General features: G+C 39.3%; 1 protein-coding gene across 1 annotated transcript in view; it reads left to right on the top strand.

The window, feature by feature from the left end:
- The window catches only part of IQCA1 (IQ motif containing with AAA domain 1), a 244,356-nt gene that overhangs the window by 115,097 nt on the left and 109,401 nt on the right, over positions 1 to 19,858 (top strand). The window contains exons 8-9 of the mRNA XM_029068684.2: positions 7,418 to 7,561; positions 14,901 to 14,964. Of these exons, the coding sequence (XP_028924517.1) occupies positions 7,418 to 7,561; positions 14,901 to 14,964 (208 nt within the window). The remainder of the gene's footprint in view (positions 1 to 7,417; positions 7,562 to 14,900; positions 14,965 to 19,858) is intronic.

Below are 19,858 nucleotides of genomic sequence, written 5' to 3'. Positions count from 1 at the left end.
ACAAAAATATTGCTACACAAGGTAATATTTTATTTAACTTTTGAAACCCATGTTTTCCTTATGCTGACATTGATTCTATGCTGTCATATCTCCTCATTCAATTATATCTCCTGATTTTAATTGGTAATCAGCGCACTTGGGAATCCATTGCTTAAGAATCTATTCTTAGGTTCTGGCCTAATTCCCAACTGTGTACTCTTTCCCAGCACTTAGTACAGTGTTCTGCACACAGTAAGCACTTAACCTGTGAAGCAGCATTGCCTAGTGGATAGAACACAGGTCCAGAAATCAGAAGGAACTTGGTTCTAATCACAGCTCTGCCACTTATCTGCTGACTGACCTTGGACCAGTTACCTAAACTTCTCTGTGCCTCAGTGACCTCATCTGTAAAATGGGGATTGAGACTGTGAGCCCTACATGGGACAGGGACTATGTCCAACATTCATTCAATAGTAATTATTGAGTGCTTACTGTGTGCAGAACACTGTACTAAGCGCTTAGAATGTACAATTCGGCAACAAGCATGATTGTTGACAGACATATCCACCCCAGAGCTTAGTACAGTGCCTGGCACATAGTAAATGCTTCACAAATACCATAATTATTATTATTATGTAAAATGGGGAGTAAGACTGTGAGCCCCCTGTGGGACGGGGACTGTGCCCAACCTAATAAGCTTGTGTCTACCCCAGCACTTAGTATAGTACCTGGAACAGAGTAAATGCTTAACAAATACCATGAAAAACTAAAAATGAAATCAATACTATTATTACTACTACCCCTAGCCCCCTCTCTTTTATGTGCAGGTTCTGCTTTCTCAGGCTCTAGATAAATAGTATCTGGTCAGAACTGCATTTGGAAGAGGAAGTTATATTTCACTCCCCACTCACACTGTTAATGAAGGGGGCCAAGGGCTATTGTGTGGGTAAATCTCATAAATGAGGGATCTAAGAAGTTAATCTCTTAGGGCCATGAGCAGTGTGTATCTGGTTCACATTCAGAAAGGCTAATTATAAAGATCATTAGTGGCTGGATGTGATTGCTGATTTTGGACAGAAAATCATTTCATCCTATTTATTCAGAAGGATGTGGATGGGATTTGAATTGATCAAAGTATGCTAGAAAGGTGACATTGTATATACCTTTAGTGAACTCATTATGATCCCTGTGCAATTAAAATTAAAGGGCGTAACTCTTTGGAAAGTAAACTGCTCAACCATGTCAGGTAAATTAATTCTCTTGGATCACCATTTAATATCTTTCCCTTTCCAGTGCCCTTGGTGAGTTTGTTTTTTTCATTTTAGCATTTGTATCTCCTCTGATTTCCTATTCAAATCAGAAAAAAAAACTGGTGTTCTGTACACTTCACTAATGAAACTTGAATTCTCTTGATTTAAGCTCAGGCTAATGTCTACACTTCCACTGTTATGCATCCTCTCTCAAGAGTTTATCAGTCTCTCAAGGTCCAAAGCCAGGTTCAGCCTTAATGTGAATCTGATTCTTTAAGCTATTTCAATCAATCAGTGGTATTTACTGAGTGTTTGCTGTGTGCAGAACACTATACTAAGCACTTGGGAGAGTATAATATAACAAACTAGATAGACACACATTCCCTGCCCACCAGGAGCTTTCTCCCTTAACCTGGAAAAATAAATCTTGGACTTCCATTACATGGTGAATTTCATGCAGCAAAACCACAGTGTAAAAATACAGTTTTGTTCCATGATACAGCCGGGTTATGTTTCTGAAAATGTGGTTGGATCATGAATGGTTGTACTGTGTGGCACTCTGTCCCATAAACGTAGATGTTAAGTTCCATCCCAGAGCTAGCCCCATTGTAATGGTTGAGCCTAAAGGTAAGTAAAAATGACAGTTGGCCCCCTTCCTCCCTACTCTCCTCTGCTCCTACTGGTTTTTCTGATACCTTTCACTCATTGCATCCTGAATTCAGTCAGTCTTTATACCCACCTCCTTCCAGGGCTTTTCTTTCTTTGTTTTTTTAACTAACCATAGTCATAACTGTTTGCAGTGATCAGTACCTCCAGCCTCACTCCCTTTCCTACTTCTAGCCCTCCTTCCCCACCCTGGCAAAAAACACATGCAAAGGGGCAGACGGAAGGACTAGTGGGAGTGGGAGGTTGGGGGAGGGTCACAGTGGCCTTTCTCCCTTCCTCCCTCCCCCACACCCTGGCCTGATCCATCCATGTCTCCTCTGCAGTGGCCTTGGTTCCACTAAGGAGGTGGGGCTACAAGTGGGAAGAGAATGGTGGAACTGTATGATTATCATGGAACAACAATTGCTAGCATCACTAGTTTTATTTTTAAACTTTAAGATCTTCCTGAGGCAAATGGGCCCAGCAGAAATCCTGAAAACTAGCTGATTAACACAGGCAGTGATGACAAGAGCAGCTACCAAATTAACTACCTGGTGGATTAGAGTCCTTTGATTCAGCACTGGCCTGCTGCTGCTGCTGCTGCTGTTGCTGTTGCTGCTGCAATCAATCCAGCTATCAGTTGGTCAATCAATCACTCGTATTTATTGGGCACTGACTGGGTTCAGAGCACTGTACTAGGCACTTGGGAAAGTATAACATCATCATCATAACAAGAATAATAATAATAATTTTGGTACTTGTTAAGCTCTTACTATGTGCCAAGCTCTGTTGTAAACATTGGGGTAGATACAAGTTAATCAGGTTGGACACAGTCCCTGTTCCACTTGGGGCTCAGTCCTAATCCCCATTTTACTTCTCTGAGGCACAGAGAAGTAAAGTGACTTGCCCAGGGTCATGTAGGAGACATGTGGCAGAGCTGGGAAGTCCTTCTGACTTCCAGGCCTGTGCTCTATCCACTAAGCCACACTGCTTCACTATAACACTATAAAAGAGATGGTGATCATGTTCCCTGCTCAAAAGGAGTTTACAGTCTCAAGGACCTTGCAGAGAAAAATATTTCTCTGGGGCCTTTATAGATTGTTGCACCCCTGCCCATGGAAGTGTTTGTGCCAAATACTTCTCTTTGTATTTTTGTACCTGTCACATACCTGTTTGTATTTATCAAGGAGCAAGGAGGGCAGAGGAAGCATTTTAAGGACATAGTAAAACAAGGCATCAGTCAATGCTGATTCCCAGCAGAAAACTGAGAGTCATTTGCCAAGGTCAGACCTGCCATCAAGAAATGAGTGTCTTAGTTGTGTAAAAGCCACACACGGGAACAGGGACAAGGAGGCAAAAGAGAAAACAGCTCCAGGAGTTAAATCAAACATTAAATCAGTCAGTCAGTCGAATTTACTGGGTGCTTATTGTGTGCCCAGCACTGTACTAAGGTGCTTGGAGAAATACAATATAAGAGACACATTCCCTGCCTACAGCAAACTTATAGTATAGAGGGGGAGACAGACATTAATATAAATAAATAAATTATAAATATGTACATAAATGCTGTGGGGCGGGGAGGGGGATGGATAAAGGGAGCCGGATAAGAGGAAAGGAGGCCTTAGTCAAGGTCTTAGCCTCTTGGAAGAGATGCGCCCTCAATAAGGCTTTGAAGCTGGGGTTGAGTAATTGTCTTTTGGATATGAGATGGGAGGTCATCCCAGGCCAATGGCAGGATGTGGGCAAGAGGTTGGCGGTGAGATAGACGAGATCGAGGAACAGACAGAAGGTTAGCATCAGAGGTGCAAAGTGTGGGTTGGGTTGTTTGTGTACTAAATGGAACCAGGACTGTGGCTTTCACATTGGCCTTTTCAGCCACAAGAACTAATAGGTGAACTTAACCATCAAGTGTATCTTTGACTATATATATCATCTCCATTATATTATACTCTCCCAAGTACTTAGTATCATGCTCAGTACACAGTAAGCACTCAAAAAATGTGATTAAGTACTCAGTGGTTTTTATTTGCTATACTTTCATTGTTACTAATGTTACTATCTGCTGAGAAACTGGACACTATAGCACTTTAGCTATAGCTCTAGCTCTGAACACAACAAGCGCTCAACTAATACAATTGATTGAATATACAATGATTTTTATTTATACTTTATTTTACTTTCATTCTTGCTAAAATTACTATTTTCTGAGTAACTGGAAGGTTTACAAACTGAGAATATTATTTGAAAGGGAAAAAATGAGTTTAAATAAAATATATCAGGGGTAGTGGCTTGTTAAAAGGGAGTCCTGTATTCTGTCTTTGTGGGGAAGGTTGGTAAAGGGGTGCCGGATATTCTCTAGGAGCCACTTTATCTCTGTCTGGCTCCATGTCACCATAAAGGAGCCGCCTAGGTAGTCTAATTTCATCTTTTTACCTAATATTGCCCATCCATTGAAGGTGCACTGTGATGTGCTTTGCTTCAGTGTGCATTCCATGGCCTTATCATTTGAGACTTCTTGGCTCTTAGAGCCAAGATGTGTTTTACATATGTGCTTTACATATGAATAGAATGACGAATGTAATTAAAAAGCAAGAGTTTTACTAATGTAGATATCCACCATCATTGTTTATCATAGGATAATGATATTTTAATATATAGTACTTAATATTTTTATATATGTGCATGCATAATTTTATTTCCTATTAAGTGATTCCACTGATTAAAATTTCCCTAGGGGTATTTGGGTGTGCCCCAAAAGTCCTCTGTGGAACCAATAAGCATGGTCTCACCTACCTACAACTTTTAATAATAATGATGGTATTCATTAAGCTCTTAATATTCACCAGAGCTCGGTACTAAGCACAGGGGTAGGTACAAGTTATAGTCAGGTCTTAGCACTCAAGCATATACAACAATAATAATAATTATGGTATTTGTTAAGCACTTACTATGTGCCAAGCACGTTTCTAAGCACTGGGGTAGATAGAGGTTAATCAGGTTGAACAAAGTCCCTATCGCACATGGGGCTCAAACTCCTAATCCCCATTTTACAGAGGAGGGAACTGAGGTCCAGAGAAGTGAAGGGACTTGCCCAAGATCACACAGCAGACAGGTGGTGGAGCCTGGATTAGAATCCATGACCTTCTGACTCTCAGGCCCTTGCTCTAGCTATTATGCCATGCTGCTTCCTTGTATATGTATATGAAGCAGCATGGCGTAATAGCTAGATCAAGGGCCTGGGAGTCAGAGGACGTGGGCTCTATCCCAGCTCTGCCGCTTGTCTGCTGTGTGACCTTGGGCAAATCACTTCACTGTGCCTCAATTTCCTCATTTACAAAATGGGGATTAAAAGTGTGAGCCCCACGTGTGACAATCTGATTACCTTGTATCTACCCTAGTGTTTAGAACAGTGCTTAGCACATAGTAAGTGCTTAACATGCCATAATTATTATTATTTATTCTGACCACTCTAGTTGTAAATATTTTTTATGCTAGTCTCCCCCATTAGAGTGTAAACTTCTTATGTGCAGATGCGTCCCTTTGTTATGCTGAACTTTCCAAAAGCCCAGTTCAATTCACCACACCAAGTGGTGTGTCAAAGAACATTGGCCTAGTGAAAGGAGTACAGGCCTGGAAGGCAGAGGACCTGGGTTCTAATCACAACTGCACTACTTTTCTCTTGTGTGACCTTGTGGTAAATTACTTAACTTCTCTGTGCCTTAGTTACCTCATCTGCAAAATGGAGATTAAGACTGCGAGTGCCTTTGGGGGCAGGGACTGTATCCAACCTGATTAGTTTGTATCTACACCAGTGCTTAGTATAGTGCCTGGCATACAGTAACCGTTTAACAAATACCAAAAAAAAAAAAAAGATGTATGCAGAAGTAGACTATTAAGAGATAATTCTAACAGGAAGATTCGCTTGTGGATGGAAATCAGGCAAGGCGTTCTTCTTGATAAAAGGCTTCAGGAAGACTGTGATACCAAGGAGCAGTTTAGAAATCAACTTTAAGTGTTGCAAGGAGCAGAGACATCAGGCCTCAGAGGACAATATTTTTAGGCACACGGTTTGGAATGGAATGTCTTTCAAATGTAAGCCATATCAATCACACCCTCATTCACTGGATGCAATTTTATTGTAACGAGTTTCATTTTCAGATAAGGGCAGATTTCCCACTATAACCAGGAGTAATGTAGCAATTGCTGTCACTGTTATTATTAATAATAATAATATTACTGGTATTTGTTAAGTGCTTACTATGTGCCAAGCACTGTTCTAAGTGCTGGGGTAGATACAAGATAATAAGGTTGTCCTACATGGGGCTTACAGTCTTAATCCCCATTTTACAGATGAGGTAACTGAGGCACAGTTATTGCCCAAAATCACATAGCTGACAAGTGGCAGAGCCAGGATTAGAACCCTGCAACCTCTGACTCCCAAGCCCATGCTTTTTCCATTGAGCCATAGATCCTGAAGACCACTTGTTGCTAATATTGTTTCTAGTTAATAGTAGAAGTGGTCCCCAGGAGCGGCAGTAGGGAACTCAGTGGTGGTCCCAGTACTGTTTCCCTGATCAATCAATCAATCATATTTATTGAGCACTTTCTAGGTGCAGAACACTGTACTAAGCACTTGGGGGAGTAGAATATAACAGAGTTGGGAGACGCGTTCCTCGCCCACAAGATGTATTTGAGTGCTTACTCTGAGCAGAACACTGTATTAAGCACTTGAGCGAGTGCAATTCAGTAAAGTTGGTTGATACAATCCCTGCCCTTAAGGAGCATACAATCTACTGGGGGAGATATGCATTAAAATAAATTACTTAAAGGGGAGGTGAAAGAGTATAACGATCAGTACATAAATGCTGTGGGGCTGGGGGTGAGGTGAGTATCAAAGTCCTAAGGGAGTACAAACCTAAGTGCAGAGGAACGCAGAGGGAAGGGCAAAGAAGAGGAGTTAGTTGGCGGAAGACCACTTGGAGACACTCTCTAGGCTCTCCAGACTTCTGCAAAACATTATGTATTACACTATTGCAAGATGTTGAACAATTGCATAATGCATGGAATATAATGTGCATTTGTTATTTGATTTATACTGTGAGCCTCATGTGGGATAGGGACTGTGACCATCCTGATTAACTTGTATCAACCCCAGCACTTAGAACAGTGCTTGGGACATAGTAAGCACTTAACAAGCACCATAGTTGTTATTTCTGGTTGTAGGAAAGTCATCTTGGTACCCATAAGTGTCATCAATGACCACAGTAGCCTTGTCTCTCGCTATGTAACATATTAGACTAACATGCACCTCCCAACTCTCACATAGGGCTAGTTAACAAATCAGCATCTTCTGCATTGGAAATGTAAACTTGTTTCAACTGGTAGCATCAGGTATAAAATAGCTGAAAAATCTAAGAAACCAATTAAATGAAGAATATATAAAACTCCATATCCTTGCACTTTTTCCAAAATCAGTTTCTGTTCACATGTGAAAAATCACCCCTATTCTGTCTCTTGTTTACTGATTTTATTCTGCTTACCAGGTTATTGCTGAAATAATCGCAAAGGAAGAGGAAGCTGAAAAGAATAAGAAATCCAAAAAAAAGGAGAAGAAAGAAAAGGATGAAAAGAAAACCAAGGAAAAGGAAGATAAAAAGACAAAAGAAAAGAAGAAAAAGAAAGACAAAGTAGGAAACTCTAAATTCTAGTGATTCTTTAGTTGGATTGCATAAGAATTAATGGCCCTGTTAAACAAATCTTAAAGTTTACTTAATAGCTAACCAGCACTTTTATACTGTCAGTGGGCAATCCTATTTTAATGCCCGATGAAATGTCCACTTTTTATTTTCTGACAAAATGTTTTAAGACATATTTGCATTTTTTTTAGGTTGATCTGAAGTTAGTGTTCCTGTGTTTCCAATTCTCAGATTTAAAATGCCTTCTAAAAGAATGAGATATTTGCCTCAAGGAACAATTCCCCAATTTTTTTTGTATGGGATCGTTGATAGATCTTGTAAAATACTATCCACTCATGAGATTTGGAAGTTTTGAGATTTTATTTCTCCAAGGGATATTTCCCAGTTTGCTTTCTTCAATAATAGGTTAATTGAGGAGGACATACAATAAATTAAGCTATGACCAGCAGACTGAAATAAACAACCAGCAGGCTGTGTTTTTAGTTGTCTGGTCTCAAATCGGTGTTTTGAGACTGTAATTTTGGACATGTTACTATAATAGCAACTTTTGTTTCTCATCAACCTTCCAAGGTAACAAAAAGCTAAAAATGATTTCACTTCTGGCAAATACAATTAATCTTTCATTTTCATTGATTTTATCACTGATCAATAGGAAAAGTAGAGTTTGTAGGATTATTGTATTTCCTCCCTGTAACCTCTTCATAAAATTGAACATTTAACTTTGGGAAAAGCATCTAATATGAGCATTTTTTTAAAACAGTTCCTGTCAAGCTACTTTAACAACTAGTTAGAAGCTAAATTAAGTAAAGCATATTGGGTCAATCCTTCATAAAATAGGGTCTATGATCTAATTATGACTGTGAAAACGCTCATTGCTGAAGTTATAACAAGTGGCAAGGACTTCAAATTCTAAAAATACTGTTGTAACCCTTGTTTAACTACTCTCTGGATTTCAACTCCTCCTTTATGCAAGGGAGACTCATTCTTGTCCCCAGTTCAGCTATAGGAGGTTTTTTTTTTTCCCAGATGACTAACGATTGTTAAACACTTCTAAGATTCCTTCATTAGAATGCTCTTTGAAAACGCACTTGAAAACATTCTCAAAACCAACATTCTGGACTCAAAAAGGGTTATCTACTATGGTTTCCCTGGATCCACAGCTTCATATCATTTCCTGTCTTTGTACATTGACATGGGCAATAAGGATGGGGAGGAAGATTGAAGACCCAAAGGGTAACCCTCTAGGCACTGGGAAAGTCACAAACATTTCTGTTAGACAAAGGCCAATCTTCCTTTCAACCCCTTGTGCCTTCTTGTGTTTCCATGCATACTGAAGCTCTTTTGTGGTGTGGTTTTTACTGTTTCACATGCAGTCACTCTCTGTGTGTGTCTCTGACTTTTTCAGTCAAATATGACACTTCTACTGGTGAAAACTTATCCATATGTGGCTAAGATGTTGATCAGGTTCAGTAGTTGTATTTAATTACCTTCTGAAAACACACCCAATTTTGCCCAAGAGTGTGGGGAAAAAAAAGAATATTAGTTATCTTTTCTTTCCCTGACCTTAAAATCATTAAGTAAGGATGAAAGCAGAGGTTTTCACTAATTTAAAACTTACTGGACTGGTAAAGAAAGGTCTGGTGAATTAGTGCTTGCATTGGGAAAATAGCTAAATTTCCATACTACTAAGTTGACTTTTATTTTCAAAGTTAGTACAAGTAGAGATTTGTTGAAAGCCGTAGAAGAGGTCTTTGATTAGTGAACACTTTGCTCACATTTTTCTCATTAAAAGATTAGAGCTATTCGGTGACTCCTCTAAAGCACTGCACGTTAAAGTAATGATTGCAAAACTTTTAAAAGGAAAATATCATTCGGCATAAAAGGGCATATTTGTGCTGCTTCTTTTAGGACAACAGATTTACAATCATTTTTCCTCTGATTTTTGAAATAGCATCCTTATCAAATCACTTATTGCCCAGTTAGACCATTTTCTAGGATTTGGCTAGCAAATAAAAGAACAAAGTTATGAGTTTTTAAGATTACCTGAGAACTGAAGAGAAGTCTTGATGTAAAAGAAAGAGTAGAGTGACTATAATTTTAATCAGGCCTAAGAAATGTTAGTTAAATGTCGACTATGTGATTTAAAACTGTGATTAGTTTGGAAATTTGGTCAGAAAAATCTAATAAAAAATAGCAGTTACTATTTTTAGATTTATATACCACTCCATCAGGTGACTTTTTTTAACACTGGACTTTTAAGAATGAAAGAAACAACTGATATTAGACTGGGAAAGAAAAATGGCTAAATTTGTTTATGTGCTCAATTTATAATTGATTCTCATTTAAAATATATCAGAGAAGTACAATGGTGCAGTAAAGAGGACTTAGCATTGATAAGTCAAGGGTCAGAAGGATTGCTGATATCATTGCATACATTTAGCTTTCTCTATAAAAAATGTATTCAATATAAAGTAATTTCAATTACCTCATAGTAAGTGGTGTTCACATTGGACAAGCAGATAAAAATAATGCAAACCTAGACTTTACAATCTACCTTCACTTTTCTATTTTTATCAGGATGGATGTTGAACCCTTTTAAACTATTTGATACACCAATGTATACTTTATCCTGTTTTTAAGCTCTAGCAATTTGGATTCTGAGATGGTTTCTTTAAATTTCATCCAATTCTTATGTTTTTTAACTTACCTCTGAAGAGAACTACGAGAAAATCTTATTAAGCCCAGTTCTGAACTAACGTGTTTTCACTGTGCATTTTGGCTAGAATGTTGCTAGGGAATTAGAGTAGTGGTCTGAAAATGTGAGCCTGATAGATATGAGGAAAAGGAAGAAACAGTTTGTGCATGCACACAGCATTGGAACAGGTTAGTACTTCATTATGAGTTTTCTTTAATGTGGAAATGCTTCCCAAACCACATAATCCCTGCGTTCTAGGAGAATTTACTAAAGTGCCTTTACATCATACTTTTTCTACATTCAGTGTGATCTGCTCTGTTCTTACTCCCATAAATCTGTCTAAATCCATTTACCACAAAGCAAGAAGCCTATATTTTACCTGGGTATCCATAATCACACAATGGCATTTATTGAGTGCTTTCTGTGTGTGGAGCAATGTACTAAAAGCTTGGGAGAGTACAGTACAACTGAGTTGATAGACACATTCCCTGCCCACAATGAGCTCACTTTCTAGAGGGGGAGACAGACATTAAAATAAATTACAGATCAACTAAATACTGTGGGAGTGAGGGTGGGGTGAATAAAGGGTACAGATCCAAGAGCATAGGTGATGCTATAGGGAGAGGAAGTAGGGGAGATGACGACTTAGTCAGGGAAGGCCTCTTAGTCAGGATGTGGTTTTAGTAAGGCTTTGAAGGTGGGGAAAGTGGTGGTCTGGGCCAGAGGGGAGACATGGGGAATGGATCAGTGGCAAGGCAGACAAGATCAAGGAACAGTGAGTAAGTTGACATTAGAGGAGCTAGCTGGATTGAAGTATGAAATCAGCAAGGTAAGATAGGAGAGGACAAGCTGACTGTTGTGAAGCTGATAGTAAGGAGTTTCTGTTGGATACAGAATTGGATGGTTAATCCCTATACATAACTAAAGATTCCTTTGGAAATATAGAGAGCTTTCACTGAAGTCTACCATGATGCACAGGTGGACAAAGAAGAAAAACAAAGAAAATCAACATGTTCTTTGGGAGACTGACAGAGTGTGGTAACAACGGAGCAACCAGATTCCTATCATTCTCCAAGTCTAGACTGTAAGCCTCTGCCCCTAGATTGTGGGCAGGGATTGTCTATTATATTGTTATAGTGCACTCTCTCAAGCACACAATAAACACTCAATAAATAGGATTGACTACAAAGCTGTCTTAGTACCTAGCCTTCAGAATGGCTGTGAGAACGGGGCCTAGTCCGGAAGAATAATGATGTTATATATTAAGTACTTTCTCTGTGAAAAGAACTGTACTATGCTGCAGGGTAGATGTCAGATTATTGGCTCAGACAGTACCTGTAGTACAGGGCTCTCAGTCAAAAAAGTAGGAGAACAAGTATTTGCAGATGAGGAAACTGAGGCACAGAAAGGCTAAGTGACTTGCTTAAAATTACAGAACAGGCAAGTAGTAGAGCTCGCTCTAGAATCTGGTTCTCTGATTCCTTGGCCTGTCATCTTTCCACTGAGCCACAATGACCCCAAGATGGCCACTTTTGTTCTCATTTAAAAAAGGCATCACCAGTAAAATCTCAGACATGTTCATGATGGTTAGGAAATTATAGTTAGATGGGATGTGGCATTTTGAGTTTCTCTTGTTGCCCAAAATTTTAATGTGACAATCTTGTTGTGGGCTGGAAACTGCAGACTGGTCAGGTGACAGCCATCTACCCCCAGTGGGTGGCCTTGGGAAAGAGGGTTTGGATCCGGTTCCTGATGGCCTTAGGGGCCATGTTCCATCCTATGGCTCTTCTAGGCCTTTTGTTTGCAATGCAGAGCACTTTGGGATTTAGTTTTACACTACAGAAAACAACAGTGTTCCTGTGGTAGAGGTGCAGTCAATCAGTGAGTTGTTTTTATTAAGCACTTACCAAGTGCTTGGGAGAGTACAATAGAATTAACAGACATCTTCCCTGCTCCATAACAAGCTTACAGGAAAAGACAGACTTTAATATAAATAAGTCATTCTATATAATTTAAAGATATGTAAATAGGTGCTGTGGGGTTGGAGGTGGGACACATATCAAATGCCTTAAAGTCACATATCCAAGTGCCTAGATGAAGTAGAAGGGAGAACAAGCCAGGGAAAAGAGGGCTTAATCGGGGAAGGCCTCTTGGAAGAGATATGACATTAATAATGCTTTGAAGGTGGAGAGAATGGTGGTCTGGCTTATATGGAAGGGGTTCCAGGCTAGGGGAGGATTTGGGGAAGGAGTCGGTGGCAAGATAGACAAGTCTGGGGCACAGTGAGTAAGCTGGAACTAGAGGAGCAGAGTGTGCAGGCAGAGCTACAGTCGGAGATCAGTGAGGTGGATTGGGCAAGCTGATTGAGTGTTTTAAAACTTATGGCAAGGGGTTTCTGTTTGTTACAGAGGTGGAAGAGCAGCCACTGGAGGTTCTTGAGGAGTGGGGAGACAGGCACTGAACAATTTTTTTTGTAGAAAAATGATCCGTGCAGCATAATGAAGTATAGACTGGACGGGGGAGAGACAAAAGGCCAGTGAGGAAGCAAATGGAACCAGTCCTGTCCAACTCTCTCAGGACATGCAGAAACCATTTGGAACCTAGGAAGCAGCATGGCCTAGTGCATAGAGCATGGGCCTTGGAGTCAAAGAACCTGGGTTTTAATCCCTGCTCAATCACATTTATGCTTTGTGACCACAGGGAAGTCACTAAACATATCTGTGCCTCAGTTCCCTCATCTTTAAAATGGGGATTCAATACCTGTTTTTCCTCCTATTTAGACTATGAGCACTTGGGTATTTACTGGCATACAGTAAAAGCTCAACAAATACTATAATATGTAATATGTAAATTAATATTCACTGTTCCCTCAATTGGCTACTTAAAATATTGCAATAATAACATATCCAAACATTACCTTACCCTTCACACTGTTTCCAAAGTTGTTTCTAAAGGTAATTGAAAAGAATATAAAATATTTTAATTTTAATATTTTTCCTTGATCGTGACCTTACCGAAAAATTTATTTTCTGAATTTTCCTATATGTCTAGCATCTCTACTACTGCTTTGCAACTGAGATTTAAAATATGAACTCAAAATCCCCCACTGGTTAAATTTACTCCTTGGTAATAAGATGGTCATTTTGGGAGGACCAGAAATCCTTTCGGAATATTAAAGGACCATTTATATGGTTCATTCACTATTCTGTAAGCCTTCTCTCCGACTCAACCAAGCCCTAAAGGCTAATGAAAAACCTAAAGAAAACCAAGGTGATGTATCAGCTTGTACCAGGAAAGCCACACACAACCAAAAAGTTATGTTGAAAGTTATTAATCATCCCAAATTATCTTAACATTATTAGAGTATAAATGTACAAAAAGATTTCTTCAGGCCTCATTGTAAGTCATTCAGAAAAACACGCATTGTGAGAGGACTGTTGCTTACATCCTTTAAGGGCTTCTCTCCAAAATACGTAATGAAATTCACCCAAGATTAGCAGAACTAACTTTATATGAGGACAAAGATAAAGAACAAATGAGAAGTGGGGAGTTTCTTTGTAAGATGGTAGATAGAATACAGGGTCTGTAATGGCAAAGAAAATCCTTTTAGGGGTCCTGGCAAGCTAAGAGGAAGAGATCCTGCTAGGAACAGGGAGATGAAAATTAGTAGAGACCCCTGGACAAGGTAGACATCCGTTCTAGAATCAGCACATAGTGACTATGGGAATGTAGAATGAGGAACCACAAACAAATTTCAAACAGAGTTAAACCTTGTGCTGTGGTGAGCCTCTTGAGAGCAAGGAATTTTTTTTTGTTTGTTTTTTATGGTCTTTATCAAGCGCTTACTATGCATCAGGCATTGTACTAAGTGCTGGGGTAGATACAAGCTAATGAGGTTGGACATAGGCCATGTCCTACATAGGGCTCACAGTTTTAATCCCCATTTTACAGATGAGGTAACTGAGGCAAAAAAAAGTTAGGTAATATGCCCAAGGTCACACAGTAGACAAGTGTGGAGCCAGGATTAGAACCCAGGTTCTTCTGACTCCCAGGCCCTTGCTCTATCCACTAGATCGTGCTGCTTCTCCATTTAATTCTCAGTGTATTTTTTTTCTGGTACTTAGTGCACTGTTTTGCATACAGTAGGAGCTTAATAAATACAATAATTACTACTAATCTAAATATCTTGAGATAAAATGTAAAGAATACTAGCAGAGACATAATTCTATACTTTTGATTCACTGAATACAATTTTACAAAGTCCCTGCAGGCTAAAAGTAATCAAATTTATTTTTCCCAAAATCTTGAATCATTGTATTCTTACCTCAAGATCTATTACAAAGTAGTAATGGGAATGGTGTTTGAACATCTGCTTTGAGGGCACCTCAAACACAGTTTCTAGCTTTCTGGATTATTCTACAGCATCCTTGGACCAGTTAGCTCAGTTCCTAAAGACTGGATAGATGTCAGGGATTCAGGAATAATTTTGGAATGCTTGGAGTTGCAGAATAGTAACTCTCACATGTTAAATCAATCAAATAATTGACTTTTTATTGTCCAGATAACACTTTTCTTTGACCTATGTCTTTGGCTAATGCAAAACTATAATTTTGTGCCTTATAGGAAGAGGAAGAGGTCTGGGAAATGGCTCCAAGTCTTTTCCTGCCTGTGATGGAAGAAGGAAACAACATCTATAAAGGTTAGTAAGGAACACATCAATCATAATTGCAGCATCTTGCTTCAAGATGACCAGTTTTTGTGTGTGAATTTAAGGACATAGCCTACAGTGAAATAACCTGTTTCCAAACTGTGAGGAATCATAAAAATAAACAGTAAAAATTTCATTTTAAACTTCATTTTTTTAATCCACACTATCTCCCCAAATGCATCAGAGAACAGAGCAGTTCTTGGCATAGTATAATCTAGTATTTGACAAAGACACATCCATCCAATCCTAAGCCCTGTTTCTGACCCTTTTTAAACTTGTCTTAAAGGTACTTGTGTTTATTAAGAGGGGTAGAATTATTATTTTTTTATCCATAAAGGCTATATTTTGTATATCATTAGAGTGATTAAACCCAAGCAGAAAAATCTGTTAATCCTAAATATATTAAAATTTGGAAAAGTTCCCTGCATTGAAATCTGTATTGTATTTGTTCAGGAAACTAATCCCAGATAAAGTAGATAATAGAGTCAAAGAGCTGAAGGTGGCCTTTAGCAGGTGTCTAGAAAAATGTGTGCCAACAATAGGGCATTAAGTTTCATACCAAGTGGAAGATCTAAAAAACTGAAATAGTCAATCAATCAATGGTATTTATTGAGCACTTACTACATACAGAGCACTGTACTAAGTGCTTGGGAGAGTAAAATACAGCAGAATTAGCTGACACATTCCCTGCCCATAACCAGCTTAAAATCTAGAAGGGGAGACAGACATTAATTTGAATAAATAATTTATAATTTATAACATATAATTTAAAGATATGTACTCAAGTGCTGTGGGGTTGGGAGTGGGGTGAATATCAAATGACCAAAGGTCACAGATCCAAGTTCATAGACGAGGCAGAAGGGAGAGCAAGCCAGGGAAAAAAGGGCTTAGTCAGGGAAGGCCTCTTGAAGGAAATGTGATCATAATAAGGCTTTGTAGGTACAGAGTGTGGTAGCCTGTTCTGTATGGAGGGGGAAGGAGTTCCAGACTAGGTGGGGAAAGGCTCGGCAGTGAGATCAGGGCACAGTGAGTAAGCTGGCACTAGATAAGTAGAGTGCGCTGGCTGGACTGTAGCAGATCAGTGGGTAAGGTAGAATGGGGTGAGTAGTGCCTAACTTTCTGTAAGACCGAGAGACCTGGACCTATTACAAGTCCATCTTTTCAGACAGTATCATCCACAACACCTATTGGCCTTCTGTATCAGTTGGCGGTACAATATTATCAACAATGAGGGTGGTAGAACACAGTCAACTCACCAGCAACGAAGCCCTCCTCAAAGCAACACAGTTTTGCTGCATGTGACAAGTAAGGAGAATGGGCAATGACAGAATTTCCAAGTCTCTGCTGTACAGAGAACTGAAAGGAGCACCCACGAGCAGGGAAAGGAGGATAAACACTGGAAAGACATTAGGCAACAAGATCCCAAACAGTACACTACAGCAGTAATATGCAGCACTCTAGACAAATGTTCCTTTCCTCAAACAAAAACTACGCTAAAATCAGGAGACTGAGGCAGACAGAAAACTGAAACAGGATCAGCACATCCATGGACAACAGACTGGAAGTTGCACATCAAGCTTTTCAGCCTCATCCACACACTCAAGACAGGATTCCACCAGCATTTAGCATCATCCTCTAAAATTAAGGAATTGGTGGGGAGGGGGAGGGAGGCAGCAAGAGAGAGGAGTGTGTATACACACGTTCTCTACAGAGTGATGAGATTTGTTCAGGAAGTTGGTTATGGCATCTGTGTCACATCCTGATCTTTTAGCCATAAAGTACGTTGGACACCACAATTGTTCTGCAGCATGGCCTAGTGGAAAGAGCATGGGCCTGGGAATCAGAAGACCTGGGTTCTAATCCTAGCTCTATTTGTCTGCTGTGTGACCTTGGGCAAGTCGCTTCACTTCTCTGTGCATCAGTTACCCTATGGGTAAAATGGGGATTAAGTCACTCAGGCGATTGTATTTATTAAGCACTTACCAAGTACAGAACATTGTACTAAGTGCTGGGCAGAGTACTATAAACAGATAATAAATAGATACATTCCCTGCCCACAGCAAGCTTTCAGTCTAGAGGGACTGTGAGCCTTATGTGGGATAGACCATGTCCAAACCGATTATTTTGTATCTACCCCAGAACTCAGTACAGTGCCTGGCACGTAGTAAGCGCTTAAATACCACAATCATTATTATTATTATTCATTCGTTATTATTATCATTATTATCATCTTTAATTTGACCTGAGTTTTGATGTCATGTTGGCCCCACACTATCACTGAGCCACCCACAGGACATACTAAGCTTCTTCTACTCTTGCATCATTGGAAACAAAATTCAACTGTGATTGATTCAAATCAATCTAATATTGATTTTTGGGTGGGTGTAGGTTTGACTCATGTAGATACATGGTGTTACTTAACCACTGACTACTGATTCTAAGAAGTCCTTCATAATCATCTCTGTCTGTCTAATTATGTGTGTCTCTGTACTTTGATCCAATCTACCCTGTTAGTGAACCTTTGCCCGTATCCTCCCTCTGGCATGGAACTTCCTCCACCTTAGCATTCTGCAGACCAGCAAGCTCCCCATCTTCAAAACCCTACTAAAATCACATCTCCTCCAAGAAGACTTCCCTGGCTAAACACTATTTCCTCACCCACCTTCTCCTCTGCGTCACCTACGGACTCAGATCTGTACCCTTTAAGCATTTAGCAGTCACCCCATCTCAGTCCCACAGCATTTACTGAACACGTTCTTATACTCTGCCAGTCTGCCCACCTCTCCCCACCACCTTTAGACTAAGCTCCTATGGGCAGGGATCCTTTCTAAGCCTACAGTGTTCTACACACAGTAGGCAGCAAAAAAATAACACTGATTAATTGACTTGCTCATGCATATGCATTCCTTTCACAGCTTGCTATGGACAGGAAACTGTCTTTTACATTTTATATTGTACTCCCCCAAGCACTTAGTACAATGCTCTGCACACAGTAATCACTCAATAAATATGGTTGACTGACTGAATAGTAGTTGAATTCCTAGCTGAAGGTAAGAGCCAGCTAATACCACTTCTCTAAATGTCTAAGAAGTATGTCACTAGCCACCCAAAAATAGTTCAGGAAATTGTCATGAGAGCAGTGTTTCACAACGGGCTATTAAATTTTGGTGATGGTTTTGTGTGCAAACAGACTCTTTTGCAAGGAAATATCCCTTTAGCAGTGTGAACAGTGCCATGAGATGATTTTGGTGAAACCATACCCATCCAGGGAATCCTGGAAGTATAAATGAGTGCACCCCAGCAGCATGTCTCATACTGCCCAAGTTCAGCTGTGCAAACACAGCTTGAGGCGGTTCATTTGCAACTTACCATTTCCAGATAATAGACCACTTCACTATTGCTTTTTTAAAACATGATTTATACTCATGAGTTCGATTGAGGAAAGGAGTACTAACTCTGTGGATGTGGTTAAGTAAGCTCCTAGTTTGACATTTCCAAATTTAAGTTATTATCTTTATCGGTCAGTAGATGTGGGCAAAGAAATTGTCAAATAATCTAATGGAAAATAGCTGCTTAATTTATGGGCATATGCATGTGTTGTTAGATTTTTCAAATCCACACTACGACTAAATCTGATGAAGTTTATTAATTTGAAACTATATCTCATATTGCTACCACAAGACTCACCCATAATAGTACTATCTTAGGGCTCTATTTTGATAATGCTGTTGAATTTTGTTGCCAGTATTTCTTAGGGCCCCTCATTTCAAGATAATACTACAGAGTTTATCTTGGTAAAGGACCTCTGTTCCCTCTATTTTGAAGCATTTTGAATGACTTGGATAGAGTAATTAAGTCCCATTTCAATTTAGCATTAGGTAATGACAGATCTTTTCCACAGAGATAATGGAAAATCTCTAGTATTTTAGCCTAATATGCCTTTTTGTTAAAAAGGATGTAAAATAACGCTTTGAAAATTAGCATTTACATTTGTACTCCAAAAATTCAGTCTTTTGTCAGTAGTACAAATTTACATTAGTATTTGATTATATCAGTATCTTTATTGTGTTTATCACTCTTTTTAATATAAGGCAATTCCCCATTATAACCCTCTTAACCCATATCTGCAATTGTGCTTTTGAATTTAATCCTGGTATTTCATACAGCACTCACACTTAGTGACAGCAAACTGATTTTTCTGAACGTGTGTTGAGTGTTAGGAGATTCGAGGGGGAACTTGTCAATTTTCCAGGCTAACATAAAAAGCCCTACTAGATAAAAAGACATTCAGAAGAAATTTTTAAAAGTTAAAGAATCTGACAATCTCAGAGGAAAATTGCATAAATCTTTGAAAAGTTGCAAAGCTCTGATTACTCATGTCAGAGGGTATTTCTATTTGAAATAATGGCCAGTAAATAATATTTTGCTCAGAAGAATTGACTTGAAAAGGACTGCGAGAGGAAATGCCATAAGCCATAAAAATTCAGAAATGCACTACAAACCCTTATTTCTCTGGCATATGTTTCCCTCAAATACTGATTAGGTGATGAAGAATCTTCTTACCACGTGGTGGACCTGCTCCCTAGGCAACCAACAAGCCCAGGAGACAAATCAGAGCAAAAAATTCCCCACCTCCGGAAGAACTCCATCCAGAAGGCCCCTTGTGAAATGTAGAAAATCAACTCCATTGCCTACTGAGAAATATAGTTTTCCTGTTTTCTTCTCTGCAATTCCCTCATCCACCTCCAACAAGAAATCTGGTTGAGTGTTTTGAAATCACACAGCCCTCAAAGATTGATTGCTAGAGTGCACTACAGTATAGTTGAATGCAGAGTGATATACAGATGCCCTATGTGTTAGGCATACATTTGTAGACCTTGCAACA

The sequence above is a fragment of the Ornithorhynchus anatinus genome, chromosome 7 (genome assembly GCF_004115215.2).
Source record: "Ornithorhynchus anatinus isolate Pmale09 chromosome 7, mOrnAna1.pri.v4, whole genome shotgun sequence".
Taxonomy (NCBI): Eukaryota; Metazoa; Chordata; class Mammalia; order Monotremata; family Ornithorhynchidae; genus Ornithorhynchus; species Ornithorhynchus anatinus.
Note: the sequence above shows the minus strand (reverse complement) of the source record. Positions and strands in the feature narration are given on the sequence as shown.